The sequence below is a fragment of the Delphinapterus leucas genome, chromosome 15 (genome assembly GCF_059928025.1).
Source record: "Delphinapterus leucas isolate spDelLeu-1000000601 "Yukka" chromosome 15, BTC_Dleu_Yukka2, whole genome shotgun sequence".
In the NCBI taxonomy this organism is placed as follows: domain Eukaryota; kingdom Metazoa; phylum Chordata; class Mammalia; order Artiodactyla; family Monodontidae; genus Delphinapterus; species Delphinapterus leucas.
In genome coordinates this window covers 23,054,731-23,071,618 of record NC_143143.1, presented here as the reverse complement: position 1 = coordinate 23,071,618, position 16,888 = coordinate 23,054,731, and the positions used below count along the sequence as shown (strand labels likewise).

General features: G+C 49.6%; 1 protein-coding gene across 6 annotated transcripts in view; it reads left to right on the top strand.

The window, feature by feature from the left end:
* Window positions 1–16,888, top strand: part of VPS35L (VPS35 endosomal protein sorting factor like) — a 128,846-nt gene that overhangs the window by 111,351 nt on the left and 607 nt on the right. For 5 of the 6 annotated variants that reach the window (XM_022552287.2, XM_089896076.1, XM_022552283.2 and 2 more), the window contains 3 exons: window positions 1,983–2,148; window positions 10,078–10,196; window positions 16,089–16,235. In XM_022552287.2, the coding sequence (XP_022407995.2) occupies window positions 1,983–2,148; window positions 10,078–10,196; window positions 16,089–16,235 (432 nt within the window). Of the gene's footprint in view, window positions 1–1,982; window positions 2,149–10,077; window positions 10,198–16,088; window positions 16,236–16,888 lie in introns of those variants that run through there. The other variant, XR_016387800.1, reaches the window with a different exon arrangement.

Here is a 16,888-nt window from a genome sequence, read left to right as displayed (position 1 = left end):
CTGTGAAATGGTGGGGAGAGGAGGTCATAAAAGTATCTTCCCGGAACGTAGAAAAGCTATGGTAGCTACAATAGCTACCATAAAAGTTAGCTGTTGTTTTTGTAGCCACCTCAGTGCCTGGCACATAGAAGGTGCTCGAAAAATGTTATCCATTCAACATTATTGACCTACCAAGTTCCTGCTCTGTGCCCAGCACTGTCCCAGGAAGCAGAGACAGGGATGGGGCACCATTTGCAATCCTGGGCAGTGTATTACTGGCAAACACAGCAGATAAAGTACCTGCCGTCCTGGAGGTTTTAGGCTAGGATGAAAAAAAAGATGAACCAAGAGGTATGTTTGGGTAGTTAGGAATAAATAAGATCACTTCAGATGCTGAGCACTGCTCTGAAAAAATGAGATGGATGACTTGACGTGAAGAGAGATGAAGAGAGACGGGTAGGGGCTCTGGATTGCCGATCAGGGCAGGAGCTAACGTGTAAGATGAGATCTGGAGGCTGTCAAGGAGCCACTGCAGCCAAGTCTCGCAGGTGAATATTCCAGTCAGGGGAACAGCAGGGCTGGGAGGCCAGACCCCCTTGGCATATGAGCTGCCCTCCAGAGCATCCTGTGCCCTTCAGTCTGGTCTGTGTGGGAGACGGGCGTCTGGGGATCGCGTCACCGGGGCTTCCTTCCTTCTGGCTTCCAGCTGGTTCAGCCAGCGCGAGTAGTGACGTGGACTGCAGGGCAGGAGGAGGGCGAGGCTGGGGTATTTATCCCCCAACTCTCACTGGGCCGTGTTTGGCGATGGCTTTGTTCTTCCATCCAGGGCTGCAGCTGCTGCTGGGTGGCCTCCTCCAACTGCAAAAACTCGCTCCCCACCGCGTGCTTCCAGCCCGAGGATGGTAACAGTTTCCCTCTGTTGCCAGGCCCTGGGTGCCTTCTCGCTACTTCTCTTCATTCTGATAATCTTTCATTAACCCATCCTCGTTTAACCATTGTGAGCGTGTCCTCTGTGTCCTGCCAGGACCCTGAGCGGTCCAGCTGGTCCCAGGAGCCATAAAGGTGGCACTGGACTGAGTGAGGGGCAAGATGGACCAGCCGGGTCAGCAGGGCGATGGCAGCAGGAGCTGGGGGGGGAGGGGTCTTTGGAGAGCATTCAGCAGGGGAGCCACTGCATTGCATACTCCTTTTTTTTTTTTTTTGCGGTACGTGGGCCTCTCACTGTTATGGCCTCTCCCGTCGCGGAGCACAGGCTTCGGACGCGCAGGCTCAGCGGCCATGGCTCACGGGCCCAGCCGCTCCGCGGCATGTGGGATCTTCCTGGACCGGGGCACGAACCCCTGTCCCCTGCATCGGCAGGCGGACTCTCAAACACTGCGCCACCAGGGAAGCCCTGCATATCCTTTTTGGAACTGAATTGAAGCTGCTGACTTTTTTGCATCCCAGCACTGGTTCAGTTTAGCATCTGAGAAACACCGTTATAAGCTCTGTGACTGACTGTTGGGTTTTTCCTCTCCCAAGAGAGGATCCTCAATTTAGCTGTTAATGTTGCTGAACGCCCTAAAGAGTGAGGCTGTGTTTAAAGTCGGTGCCTTTGGTGGTGACAGTGATCATTTGGGGGTTTACCCGAGGTAGGTAGCTTCTGCTGTGCTGTCTGCAACGAGACCTGCAATCTAGCTTTTGTAGTTGGAAGAACAGGGCTTTTTACTGTTATGGACATAAGAGCAAGGCTGTAATTTTGGAAACAGCCCATTAAACTGACAGGTAATTTTGCTTTCTTTCCTCAGACCCAGAGCTCTCAAAGCTTGTCTTCCCAGACTGGAGTGTGTTGTTTGGTGGAGTTAACGACGTTGTGTCACTTTTCTCTCTATTGTTTAACCATAGTTGGCACTTTAATTTATCTACAGCTGCTAAAGGGAGGGACCTGGGTTTCTGTCTTGATTTTTTTTTTCCCTCCTGCTTCACATCTAGGTTTATTTTTCCTTTTTTTGGTCCTCCACTAGGATCATCCAGAACACGGGGTTCTGTTTCTTGTTCGAGAGCTGCTCAACGTGATCCAGGACTACACCTGGGAGGACAGCAGTGATGAGAAAATCCGCATCTACACCTGTGTCCTGCACCTGCTGTCCGCCATGAGCCAGGAGACCTATCTCTACCACGTAGACAAAGGTAGCTGGGTCCCTCCACCAGACTGCACTGTGTTTGAACTTCTGAACAGCAAGTGCAGGGTTTTCATTTTCTCTTTTATTTAATCCCTTTGTGTTTTACCTACCATGAACTTCTAGTCCAGGGTCTTGATAAATTTGCCCAGTATAAGAATTACCTGGGGAGCTCTTTAGAATACAGGTTCCTGGGCCCCATCTGTCTCTTCTAAATTAGAATCCCCAGGAAGAGGCCTGAGAATTTGTATCTTTAACAAGCATCCAAGATCATTTTGGCAAACAGACGAGTTCAGAGAAGCACTCTGTTGGGTCAGTGATGTCTTGGGTGTGGCACAGAATAACCTAGAACGGTGATTACATATGCACATGCATGACCTTCATCCCAGGCCTGTTCCTTACCGGTTTCATGTGGGTCCTGACCTGGACCCTTAGAGCGGGTGCTTGGAAGAAGGAGATGGCCTTGCTCCCCAACATGCAACCAGCCGTCTTGAACTTGCTCCTACAGGTTTGGGAGCAGCCTCCTCATGTCCTTGACGCAACATGGGACAGTCCCAATTCCAGACCTCTGCCCAGTGAGCCTAAGCATCTTCCTGCTGGTCAGAGCCTCAGTTCCGATTTTTGGTTTCCAAAAAAATGGCCCTATTGTTAAAAGCAGTTTGGCCAATAAATGAGTACTTCAGGGTTTAAGCAACTGTCTCTACACTTGGATATTTTAGGGAACAAATTTGCAGTGCTAAGGATGGCCTCCTGTTATAACCCTCAGAGGCTTCCTCTGGCTGGGATTTGGGGGCTGAGGTTACGTAAAGATGTAACTTGGGGAGGTTGGTTAATGTCAATGACGATAACTCCCACTATCTGAGCTCCTACTGTGTGCCAGGTACGGCACCCCAGACTCCGTGGGCCTCTTTCTCCTTTAATCCTGACGGCATTATGAGGAGGGCGGGCATTTGTGTCCCCATTTTACACACAAGCAAGGGGAGACACCGAAAGACAACATGGTTTTACCAAGCTCAAGGCCAGTTAGTGCTCGGAGTGGAATTCACTGTGGTACATGCGTTATGCTGCCTCCTTGATTACAAAGTAACAGTATTTTGATTAAAGTATATCATAGTACACACATACAATAAATCATAAAGCTCAGCAAATTATCACAAGGTGAACACACCCAGTAACCACCACCGAGACAGAGGAATCAAACATTACCAGCTCCCCAGAAGTCCCCTGTATGCCCCCGTCCACTCAGCACCACCACTTTCCTCTCTAAAGGTACACTGCTCTCCTGACTTCTAACGTTACAGATTAGTTTGCCGATTTTTGACTTTTCCGTAAATGGACTCATTTAGCAAGCGTTCTTTGGCGTCTGGCTTCTTTCACTCAGTGTTACGTCTGTGAGATTCTTCTGTGTTGTGTGTAGCTGTTGTGCATCCTTTTGCATTGCTGCATAGTATTCCATCATATGAATATACCAGAATTTCTTCATTCCCCTGTGGATGCCGTTCTGAGCTGCTGTGAGGAGTGCTGCTGTGAACATTCCTGAATATATAACTCTTGGTGTTCATGTCTGTCGGGTATATGCCCAGGGTGGAAATGCTGGCTGGTGGGATTTGCTTATGTTCAGCTCTGGTAGGTACTGTCTCACAGTTTTCCAAAATAGTTATACCAGTTTACACTCCCACCAGGCATGAATGAGATTTCCATTTGTTCCCTTGATATGGTCAGTCTTGTTCATTTTGCCTCTTCTGATGGGTGTAATTTGCATTTCTCTGATGGCTAATGAGGGTGAGCTTTTCCTGTATTCGTTGGCATTTTTATTTCCTCTCTTGTGAAGGGCACGCAGAGGGCTCAGAACAACAGAGAAACTTTTGAGGACCAGATGCTGCCGCGGAAGTGGGTCTGTAAACCTGGGCCCTATGAGAGGGGCAAGCCCTCTCCTCGCTCTTCCCTTCCTTAAACAGATTCACTGAATCCCCTGTCTGCACAGCACAGCAGGGCGGACTGTAGGAGCCAGAGCGCCAGCACAGGGAGCGTGGCTGTGTTTGACAGGTGGAGTCTAGTTCTCTAGCTTTTAGAGATGAAAACAGAACGGCGGGTTTTCTTTGCTGCCTTCTCGGCCCAGCTGTTTACTCTGGATGCACAATTGTGACCTGACAGTTGTCTTCGTAGCAGAGAGTCCTGGGGCCCCGGGAGGCTTTGCAGGGGTGGAGGCTCCATTTTCCCATCTCTTTCTTAGTCGAGGCAGCTCTTTAGACAGCGCTGACAAAGGTTCGAACTTTTGAAAAACTGGGGTCAGCTTTTTTCTTTGCATTTACGAAGGATGCCTTGGCTGTTTTCTTTCCAGATGAATAAGAAGACAATGTTCTGAAATGACCTGGAGCCATAACTCCAGTGCTGTCATGCGAGTGTGCGAGCGAGTGTGCTTGCTGTGGAAGGGCAGGACACTTCTGACACTGAATGTCTATTTATTTAACACGCAGATGTCTAGTTGGAAGAGTACAGCTCAGGGGCCCGTGGGAAGTCGGCACAGCCCCTTCACTCCTCCATGTCACCTGCCAGGCCCTTGAAGCATTTGGGGTTGTGACCCCAGGGCCAGACAGATGCAGAGATCCTGGGCTATTTTTAGTAGCCATTTGCCAGGGATCTCATTTCTCCCGGTTGTGAGCGCCAGTCTGGATTCTCAGGCCTGCCTTACACTCTGGCCAGGCCAAATTACTTCTGATTGTCAACTTCGCGCTTCTCTCCCCGCCTCTGTCACCACCAAGTGTTAGCATGGAAACACTTTTCCCCACTTCTGACCCCGTTTTTCACTTTCTCTGTGAATTTTCCACCTTCAGGGTTCAGCCTGGATCTCACTGATTCTATAATTCCATCCCAAGCCTAGATTTTAGGATCCTGGGACCCCCAGGCCGCCCTCTCCTGCCATGCAGCCCATGCGGTTGTGATTGCCCGTTTGCTCGTCTGCACCTCCTGTGGACTGTGTGCTCTGTGAGGGCAGGACCAGGTCAGCCCGTTCCCCACCCACCAGGTCTCCGGGTCCTGGAACCTGGCGCAGAGCAGGCCCTCACCTAGTCCGTGCTCTGCGTGTGTGAGCGGGCTGCTCTGAACACGCCTCTGACCCCTCTGGGCAGGATGCCTGCAGCTTGGGTGGTTGACCACAGGTGGTCCTAGACCTTCTCACTTCTCCCCTGCTGCTCGGCTAATCCAAAGGAGAGCAGGTTACTCCATCTCAGAGTAAGACTGGGAATTTATGCCAGGAACTAGCCGAGTCCTCAGCAGCAGGTGCGAGAAATTCCTTTACCAGCTGCATTTTGCCACCCTTCAAAATCAGATGGTGGTGAATGGCTGAATCAAATTCTTTCTCTTCTTACAAGAATAACTGCTGTCTTCCACGTCATGGACGGCAGTTGAAACACAGCAGCCAGAGCCAGAGCTGTCTCAGAAATCCTGGGACAGATGCCTGCAGCCCAGGGCAATTCACCACCAACCTGTGTCATAGGAACAACTACGAAGCCAGCAGCCGACCCAGGAGAGCACTCCCAGAATATTCCCCACCAAGGGGCAGTTCAGAACCGGAGTAGAGGTTGCATGGGGACAGAGAAGCTGGGGAGCAAGGAGACCAGCTGCTCTCCTCATTCTCAGGCAGTGTGTCTGCAACCTGCCTACAAATGGTTCAGCCAAAAAATGACGTGTGTCCGTCAGTGTGTGGAGAGAGCAAGTGAGAGAGCTTCACAGAAGTGCCAAAACAGCATCAGCTGGTGATGCCGGGTGAGAGAGAGGCAGCGCTTCACTGTCTACAGCCTTGACATTTGTTTAAGTAAAAAGCTGGCGATAAAAGAAGGAGTTATTCTTTTTTTTTTCCCCACTTAGAAACTCAGTAGTAATTTATTTGGAAAAAAATAAGCAAAGAATGGCTCATTAAAAAATACATTTCATAGTGTCATTCTTCCTCGTTCATACTTTTCCCAAATGCCTAATTGGGAGTTAAATATAAATGTAAGAATTTTAAAAGAATATTACGTACAATTTTATTGAAGTAGAAGAAGGAGTTATTATTCTATTTTTTTTTTTTCGGTACGTGGTCCCTCTCACTGTTGCGGCCTCTCCCGTTGTGGAGCACAGGCTCCGGACGCGCAGGCTCAGCGGCCATGGCTCACGGGCCCAGCTGCTCCGCGGCATGTGGGATCCTCCCGGACCAGGGCACGAACCCGTGTCCCCTGCATCGGCAGGCAGACTCTCAACCACTGCGCCACCAGGGAAGCCCAGGAGTTATTCTTGAAATAGCAGCTAGAAATGTACATGAAGCATCCCTGAAATTATTTTGTCAGTCAGTTAATTACTATATGCTTATACCTGTACCATTCCCCAAAAGATTCAAGACAGATTACAGGAAATATATAAAGTAATAAAATATAATTTTTTAATTGAAAAAATTGGTTCTTAGGAAGTTATAAATTAGGAAATATATGGCTATATATGTCTGTGTGTGGTATATAGGTATACTGGCTGTCACTTTACTAACAGTATATATAAACATCTTTCAGTACTAGTATACTGTAGCAATAGTATAGTATAGTGTAGTACATGGTAGTTAACGACTATAGATCATATACTTTCATTGTCTTCATAGTATTGCATTTAATGCTAATGCCACAGAGCATTTAATCAAAACTCTTGGTAGATATTTCCATTGCTTCTCCTCTCACCATTATACACAACATTTATAATGAACATACATTGAACATACAATGAACATTGTCCTCTATGATGAAACAATATCACATATATGCATCTTTGTGCAACTGGGGGGATGATTTTCTTAGGATAAATCCCTTGGAGTGGGTTTTCCCAAGTCAAAGATCTGACCTTTTTCTGTACTAAGACTTTTTTTTGGGGAGTAAAATATACAAAGTGATAAAATACATATAAAGTTTACCATTTTAACTATTTTTAATTCAGTTTTATCAAGTATAGTTGCAGTGTTGTGCAACCATCACCATTATCCATTTCCAAAATTTTTTCATCCTCCCCAACAAACTCTGTACCCAATGAACAATAACTTCCCCCTTCCCCCCTCCCCCCAGCCTCTGGTGAACTCTATTTTACTTTCTGTCTTTATGAATTTGCGTCTTCTAGGTACCTCATATAAGTGGAGTCATACAATAGTTGTCCTTTTTTTTTTATTAATTAATTTTTGGCTGCGTTGGGTCTTCATTGCTGCACGCGGGCTTTCTCTAGTTGCAGCGAGCGGGGGCTACTCTTCGTTGCGGTGCTCGGGCTTCTCATTGCGGTGGCTTCTCTTGTTGTGGAGCACGGGCTCTAGGCGCGTGGGCTCAGTAGTTGTGGCTCGCGGGCTCTAGAGCACAGGCTCAGTATTTGTGGCTCACGGGCTTAGTTGCTCCACGGCATGTGGGATCTTCCCGGACCAGAGATCGAACCCGTGTCCCCTGCATTGGCAGGCGGATTCTTAACCACTGTGCCACAAGGGAAGCCCTGGTTGTCCTTTTGTGTCTGGCACATTTCTCTTATCATAATGCTTTCAGGGTTCATCTATGTTGTAACATGTAGTAGAATTTCATTCATTTTTGTGATTGAATAATATGCCACTGTTTAGATAAACCACTAAACCACATTTTGCTTATCTATTGATCTGTCAGTGGATACTTGGGTTGTTTCCACCTTTCGGCTCTTGTGAATAATGCTGCTATGAACATTCATGTACGTGTATCTGTTTGAGCCTCTGCTTTCAAGTCCTTTGAGCATTGGAGTTGCTAGATCCTGGAGTTGCTTTCCCACAGCAGCTTTACCATTTTATATCCCCACCAGCGATGCACGAGGCTTCCAGTTTCTCCACATCTTCATCAATACTTCTTATTTTCCTCTTTGTTGTTGTTTTTAAATAACAGCCATCCTAATGGGTGTGAAGTGGTACTGGACATTTCTTAAGGCTTTTCTTACTGATTTCCAAACTATGGTACTCCCACCAACAGTTTGCCCAGGCCTACATCAAAACCTGGTATTCTTTCTCACCTTTGTTAATCTGATAGGTGATGTTTTACTAAAAGTTCTTCTGTGGTTTTGGTTTTCTGTTCTTTGATCACGAGTGAAGTTGAACTTTTTTCCCCCCTAAAATTATAGGCCATTTAGATGTATTTCTGATACATTGATGTATTTGCCAATTTTCCTATAAGTGACCCTAAGAGGGGTCTCTTTCTTAAAAGCTCAGAAGCCATCCCTGCACATTGTACTTTGGCTTTTCTTGTCTTCTGGCCAATGCCTGTTTAACATGATCCCCTGGTTCTGTAGCTCGTTGCCAGCAGTCCAGGGAATAGTTCTATGCAGGCCCTGACAGACGGCTGGTGACTTTGACCATAATGGGGCTATCCATTGTGGCTCTGACTCTCAGCCTCACCCATCTGCAAGCTAAACGGGTGCCCCGTGTCCCTCGCTTGTGGTGTCACCTCTTGTTTGCATCACACAACTTCATGGGCTTTACTGTGATCCCATATGTATCATCCCTTTTGATTGTATATGCCTAGGAGACAGAATCCTAGGGATGGTGAAGAGCTGGGCCGAGAAGAGCACAGCAAACCACATCCCCCCAGATGAGCTAAGCTGAACCGGTTTATTGACGTCTCTAAACCATGAACTGGATTAGCACTGTGTGTACATGGCTGTATAAGCCCAGCCGCGCGCCCCCCAAGGCACCTGCACGGCCTCTGCTTTATCAGATGTCACTGCACCTGGGACAGTGGCCCAAATTTTAAGCCTCCACCAGATCAGAAACATCTAAGAGCTGCCACTGCACTTTTCCTCTCCTTGACCACTTAGCGCTGAGGGTGCTCCGATGGTTTTGCACTGAACTGAGCACTGCTCATTCACACTGGAAATAACTATGCTCAGCCACGTACAAGTCGGCATTTGGGAGTTGGGGTGAAAGCAGTTAAAAAAGGGTCTGGTGAGAAAAGGCATGGGGGGAAAGAATCGACTCTGCAAGGCAGAGGTTGTGGTTCCCTTACAGACTTCGCAGCAGCCTGGCCCTGACCCCTCACCGCCCCCCACCAAAAAAAAGAGAAAAGAAAGAGAACCGCTGAAGTGTCCGCAGGAGGGACCAACCAAAAGCATTCTGGCCCATCACACAATGGACTACTGCTCAGCTAGTACAAGCAAAGCAGCACATCCATATATGCTGATATGGAAATAGCTCCAGGAATCATTAAGTGAAAAAAAACCAAGCGCAAAACCGCACCCTGTAGAGTCCCTCTCCTTCCTTACCCAGAGGTCATGCTTTGTGCGAAGGTCGATAGGAAGGAGGGAGGGGGGAGGTCAAACCCAGGCTGTTCTTGCAGCTGCTCTTTCTCTAGACAGCGGCTGTCACAGGAGATGCCCAAGGAGAGAGGGGACTTTAGTGAAAGGATTCAGGTTTGCGAGAAGACATAGAGAACCTTCTGTTCCATCTGCAGAAGTTTTGCGGCGGAGTGACAGGGCAGGGGGCTGGGGGCGGTGCTTAACTGTGTAGGCTTTGACGGGAGCCTCCCAGTTTGGGATCCTGGCTGGGACAGGCTCGGAGCCTCCGTGTCCCCATCTGTCATCTCTTGCACATGCGGTTTTGAGGACTCCACAGTAACACCTGTGAAGCGCTGAGCCCAGCGCCTGGCACCCCAGTGCTCAGTATTGACAGCTATTCTGATGGCCACTGTGATGCTTGCCGTCCCCCTCCATGCCTGGGCCAGAGGGGACAGACTTCAGAGTCTGAGCTCTCTGGCTTAGACTGTCTGGAAGGCCAGGTGTTTTCTCCATGATTCCCAAGGCCCAAGCCCGTGGGAAACTCTGGCCGTTTCCATTTGCCCTGCCGTGATTTCCTGCCACCCGCTGACACCACGGCTGCCTCTCCCTGGCCTTGGGCTTGGGAATGTCTCACTGCTCTGGTTTCTTCCATCAGTTGACTCCAATGACAGCCTCTACGGGGGAGACTCCAAGTTTCTGGCTGAGAACAACAAGCTGTGCGAGACGGTGATGGCTCAGATCCTGGAGCATCTGAAAACCCTGGCCAAGGACGAGGTAGGTGCCCCTGCCGCCCCCATCCCCGCCGCTTGCCCTGAAAGCACGCGTTCCCAGGGTGCTTGGACATTGGTTCGTCCAGAGAGTAACGCGCCTGTGTGAAGACTGTTCGTCGAGGGCCCCGGGGCCTTTGCTCCTACCATTTTCTCTGCCTGCACTGTGCCTCCCCAGGGTTCCCCTGGCCACCCCTCTCATCATTCGGGTCTCAGCTCAAGTACCTCCTCAGAGTGGCCTTCCCTGAACCCTGTGTCAAGTAGCCACTACACTCCTGCGTCCCTCTGAACTGTCCCTGTGACGCTCGGGCATTCTCTGAAATGCTCTGTGTGTTCACTTCTCAGTCGCCTGCCTCCCCACCAGAATGTAAGCTTCATGTGGCCGGGACCTCGAGATGTGGGTCTCGGAGACCTGCCTGTGCCTGAGACGGGCTCTCTGGGATCCATCTGTCACTCACCCCGGCATCCTCACCTCGAACCTGTCATACAGCGGGCGCTCAATCAGTGCATGTTGAGTGAGTAACAGCCTGCACTTTCCACACCTTAGCTCTTTGAGGCCCACAACAGCCCTGTGATGTAGGTGCTGTGTTCATTCTCCTTGGACAGAAAAGAAAACCGAGGCTCAGAGAGGTTTCCAGAGCTCCTGGTTTCCTCTGGTTGTGACAGAACAGGGTTCCCACCCAGATCCTCAAGCGTGAATCTGTAGCCACTGCATCACCCTCCTCGGTCAAGGCCTTACCACTCAGCTCCTCAGAAGTGGCATACGGTTGTTGTCCAACCATGATAGTAGGCTATGCCTGCCCAGCCTTTTTCTTTTTTTTTTGCCACACCCCACAGCTTGCGGGATCTTAGTTCCCTGACCAGGGATTGAACCCGGGCCTTTGGCAGTGAAAGCTCGGAGTCCTAACCATTGGACAGCCAGGAAATTCCCATCCCAGCCTTTCTCATGCTAAGTGTAGTGTGGAGAACTTTGCATGTGTGGTTTCATCTCACAACAGTCCCATGAGTGGGAACAGCTGTTATCCCTTTACACTTGCCAGATGAGGAAACTGAATCCTAGAGTGGTAGCTATGGAATGTGGTCAAGGCAATCTTCTAGAACCCATGCTCTGATCCACAGAATATATTCCTTTATCAGATGTTGCGTCGTTGCCTTTTCAGAGCAGTTTTTCCCATATTCTCCATATTATAGATAGATGGTTGACTGATTTCAAAATAATTTCCAAATTATAGTACGATCTAAATAGCTACCTGGTACCCTTCCCCAGTTACTCCATTTTTGCAGCGTCAGCTCAAACATGTGGGTGACAGTTGGATCCCAGAAGCTCTGTCTCAGGCTTGGTGGACATTGCGTTAAGGCTGATTCCTGCTGTGTAATCAGGGTGGGGAGGTTGGCAGTGACTCTGGAGTCAAAGCCAGTGCCTGACCTTTCTCTGCGTCCTTCCCCTGGGGCAGCTCCTGTCAGGCTTCTGCCTCCGTGTCTGCCCCGCACCCCCAGTCTTGCTCTTCGCTACTGCACATGCTGACAGCTCATTCCTGATCTCGTGTTGGCAGATTTCTGTCTTCTCTCACTGCCACTCACCCCCACCCTCTCCAATTCCCTCCCCAAACCCAGGACAGATTTCAGACTGCAGGCTTCCCAGTGGCTTTCCAGCCCTGCCCTTCCTGCCCACACACTTCCCCAGCTCCTCCTTCCCAAACCTCAGGTCTCACGTTTTTAGGATTTGCTTCTCTACTCCCCACCCCACTAAGTCCTTTGAAGACAAAATAAGATCGAACTGGACTTTTAATTCTTACTCACTTCCAGGACTGTACAGAATGCCACCATTGCCCTTCACCCCTTCCCCACCCCACCACAGAAACCATGAGAACATTCTATAGCTGTGGGTCCGCATGCACACGCGCACGCACACACACACACACGCAACATACATGTATGTCCCGCGTTCCCATTCTCCCCAGGGTATTCAAGCAGGTCCTGGAGAGAGTGGGATTTTTTCCAGACTCCATTCCCCAGTGGCCACTGCTGAGGTCAGGGGCACTGCACACAGGGCCAGCCTTAAGGTTAGTAGGCCAAAAGGCAGATGGAAAACACGGAACCACTGCTGCCCTGGGGGCCCCAAGTGCCTCCCAGCGCCCTCTCTAGGGAGGGAGGATTGTGGGTGGGTCCCACTGACCCTGGGGGCCCCTGGGTGCAGGGCTGTAGAATGCTGGGGAGTTAATGCTTGGAGGGCACTGGCTGTCAGTGGAGGGGGCAGCATCAGAACCCCAATTTCTTCAGGAACTGGTTTATCAAACCAGTTAGTGCTAGAAGAGATAACCCCTCCTCCAACTGAAAGGCCTTTTTTGAAAGCCTGTAAACTTCGTCTCTGCGGTAGGCAGCTTTCAGGAGAGAGCCCTCATTACGCTGCAGGAGAAATGGAGTCCTTCACCTTCAGCTTGCACTGGTCACTCCCCTGCTGTGAAGGATTCTTAGCACCTTCCCTGATCCCTACAGCCAAGGGCTCTGGCTCTCGCTTCTTGCCAGAGCAGGGCTGTGTGTTTGACACGTGGTGCCCAAGAAACATGTGCCCCGGGGCTTGAAAATGCATTTCTTCACTCTGACGACAGGCTGGGTCTAATCAGAGGTGGCTGTGACAGCATAAACTACCACAGTCTGGGACCTCCAGGCTCACAACAAAAATAGAGCCCAGAACCATATAATTTGGAACTGTTTTAACATTTGTCTCTTTCTCTTGGGGGAGGAGGCGTTGACTGTGATAAGGACTCTGAAATAATTCTGAAATAGCAGGGCTGGAAAGTTTCTGAAGTACATTTCAACTCACATAAATACCAGGGACTCTCACTGAAAATGTCTGCCCATATATGCACATTTATTAGAAAAAAATATGGGTGGACTGAGCTAAGATGGAACATGTCATCCTTCACTTTAACAGCATGCTGTGAGATTCGGCACAGGCGGCAGTGGGAGGGGAGGCCTCTAGAGCCCGGAGCACTCAGACCTCTCTCCACCTGCTGTGGAGCCAAGCTGGGCGCTGTGAAAGCCCAACGCTGGTGCCGGAGCTGAGTGTCTCATCTCTCAGCGCTGGTATCAGCCCTGCTTCCAAAATTGTCCTCTACATGCACGTGAAGGAGCCAGCCCTGCCCTAGTCAGGAGCTTTATGAAGCTGTTTGTTTGGGTGTGGTGAGGCTGGGAACCATGCCAGACGGTTACAACTTCCTGCAAATGACAATTCCCCTAGGAAAAGAAACAAAAGAAGCTCTTCTATTTAAAACCTCTGTAAGGAGAGGAGGGGCTGGAGGCCCTGGTTTGGTCTCTCATAATGTGTTCACGGTTTCCTGGGTCTCTGCACGTCGGCCGCCTGCCTGCTCCGGCGTGCTTATCCCCAGACCCGTCTCTAATGATCTCATTTTTAATCGGCTGTGCATTTAAAACACATGCGAACTGGGCTTTTATTGTAAAATGCTTGAGAAGATACAGAATAGAGAAGTAACCAGTAAGATACTCTTACTTGTTTGACTTTTAAAAACTCTCCCTTGCTTCAAAGAAATGTAGTTAAAGGGCCTCTCTTGGGAGACTCTTATAGTTGGGTTTGAGAGTTTTCTGTTAGCTTGGTCCTCGAGGTCTGAGCAGAAACCAGGGCCCAGGCCTCAGATGAGAGCCAGCTGAAAAGGTGAGCAGGATGGGCTGGAACCCACTGGATGGTCTCTGCCGTGTTCCCGACTGGGGCAGAGCTCACTGTCTGATTAAACCAAGGAACCCAAAGCAGGAAGCTGCCAGCCAGTTAGAGTCTACCAGCCTTCCTTCCTTGTGCCTGCAGGCTTGGGACCCGACAGCGTGACCCCGCTCCTTGACAGCAGTGCTGTTCAGTCGGCTCAGCTGCTTCTGTGACGGTCACCTGGTCCAGACTGTTGTCCAGGCAGGCTCGATTTAGGGGGCTTGAGTCTCTTCACTGTCGTCACTCAGCCACTGTCACCCAACTGCATTCTTAGCTGCTCCTTGGCAGTTTTATTGCATTGTTTTTTTCTCCACTAGAAGACTTTAAATCCTCACTTGGGAGAGGGCAGCAGGAGGGGGTAACAAAGTTGGCTCCGCAGTTAGCGTAGTCTGCTGCTCTATGGGCTCCACACATGGAAGGATGCATGGACAGATGGACAGTTAGTAGGTTGTTTGAAAAAAGCAGGAAAAAAGTATGTATTGGTCTAAACCACATCAAATCGTTCCTATTTCCCTGGATAAAACTGTGTAGCTGCACTGGGCAAATCTGTTAGCTTCTTCAGAATTTGGATGCCTAATGTGATGTTAACCATGGGTCTATGGGAACATCTTATAAACTGGGGCGGACGTGGGAGGGTGTGGGTACCAGCACAGGCTCCAGAACTGAACGACTGGAGCTCAAATCCTCACTCTGCACGTGCTGGCTGTGGTCCTTGAGCAAGTTCCTGACCTCATCAGCAAAATGGGAGCGTACTGGTTTCCTGTTACAGCTTTAAGTCACCACAGACTTAAAACAACCCCCATTTGTTATCTCACCAGTTTGGTAAGTCAGAAGTTGGTGCTGGCTGGGCCCGTTTCTCTGCTCCTGGTTTCACAAAGCCAAAGTCAAGGTGTTGAGTGGCTGGGCTCTTACCAGGAGGCACTGGGAAAAATCCACCTGCCAGCTTACTTGAGTTGGCCACTTCAGTTCCATACGGTGTAGGACTGAGGTCCTGTTTCCTTGCTGCCTGTTGGCTGAGGGTTGTTCTCAGCTTCTAGAAGCCGCCTGCATTTCTTAGCTCTTGGCCCCCTTCTACCATCTTGAAAGCCAGCAGTGGTGGGTTGTGTCCTTCTCATGCTTCAAATCTTTCTGGTCTCCCCTTCTGCGTCATCTTTCCTTTGCTTTCCTCTTCTGCTACTTGTCTCTGACTCTAGCCTGAAAAATTTCTCTGCTTTCTAGGGCTCAAGTGATTAGATTGGGCCCACCCAGATAATCCAGGATTATCTCCCTAAGGTCCATAACCTTAATCACACCTGCGGAAGTCCCTTCACAGTAGCACCTAGATTAGTGTTTGGATAACCAGGAGCTGGGATCCAGCTCTAAAATCCTGCCTACCCACAGAGAGTTGTGAAGATTAAACAAGGTGAGCTGGGTAAAGCACAGAGCTCATACCTGTCACAGTGTAAGGACCCCATGCCCACTAGCTGCCAAGGAGCAAAGCAGACACTCAAGGCTCCTGGCAGCACTGATGTCTGCAGCGCCAGCCAAGAGCACCCAGCAAGGGTCCGGGCGTCAGCTCTCCAGGACCCACACAGATGTGTGATCTGACCTGGTCCCCTGCTCAGGCCCGCCTGCTGACTTGGGCCTTCCCAGGTGCCTTTGTTTACCTTGGGGAGCTGGTATCTTTTCTCCTGGGCCTGTTGCATTTTGGAGATTTAGTTTCCCTTCTGTCTTTACCATTCAAAGCTGGGGTTCAGGTTTGGTCTACTCTGACATTTTGGTTAGACTTTACTTGTTTGAGAGTACCTTTCACATCAGATCACTGAGCAAAAGAGGAATGATCTGGTGTGAAGAATACCTAATGGTTCCTATAAAAGCTGGGCATGGGCACCAGGCACTGGGGAGCATTATTAACGGGGAGCTGTCTTTGGTCTTTATTACCAGCACCCAGAGGGTGGGAATAGTGACTGAAACTTTGGGTGGCTTGAGGACACGTCTGTAAGAGACGTATCTTACCGTTCAGCTTACTCCTGTACTTGCATTAATGCAAGACGGCCTCAGTGCTGGGGTAACCCGGGGAGGTTAAGCAGCTCGCCCTCCAGAAGATCCGTGGTAGAGCTGGCCTTGGAACCCCTGGCAGCGTCAACACTGGGCTGGGCCTGAGCCCCAGTGCCAGATAGTAACCTCTTTTTTCTGTATCAGGCCCTAAAGCGCCAGAGCTCGTTGGGCCTTTCCTTCTTTAACAGCATCTTGGCCCATGGGGACCTGCGCAGTAACAGGCTCAACCAGCTGTCCGTCAACCTGTGGCACCTGGCACAGAGGCACGGCTGTGCGGACACCAGGACCATGGTAAGGCGAGGGGAGGGGTGGGGGGAGTGGGGGGCCCTCACAACGCCCACCAGGCACGGCTGTCCTGGCGAGTAATGCAAGCCCACTGGCCAGGCACAAGTGGCCTCAACACAACATCAGGGCCTGGACATCAAACAGCCCCAGTCTCCCCTTCCAGAAAGGTGCCAGGCCCTACAAAGTACAGATGGCTCTCCGTATCTGCAAGTTTGGCATCCTCAGATTCAACCAACCACAGATCAAAAATATTCAGGGGGGAAAAAAAATTCCAGAAACTTCCAAGAAGCAAAACCTGAATTTGCCACCTATCAGCAACTACTTACATAGCATTTACATTGTATTAGGTGTTAAAAGTCATCTAGAGATGATTTAAATATACAGGGGGAGGTATGTAGGTGATATGCAAATACTACACCATTTTCTATAAGGGATTCAGTATCCTCAGTTTGGTCCTGGAACCAAGGGACCACTGAGTAGTATTAAGAATTAACTCCCTCTGAATAAAAACCACATGTATGAAAACACCAGTCATTCCTGGTGATTTTAAGAGCAAGCTATAATCTAAGAAGTCTTATTTGAAAACTGCTGGTTTCTTCCCCTCCCTTCTCTGCTAAGAAAAAAGCCAGAGCTCCCGATATGGCTGATTTGTTGGAGCC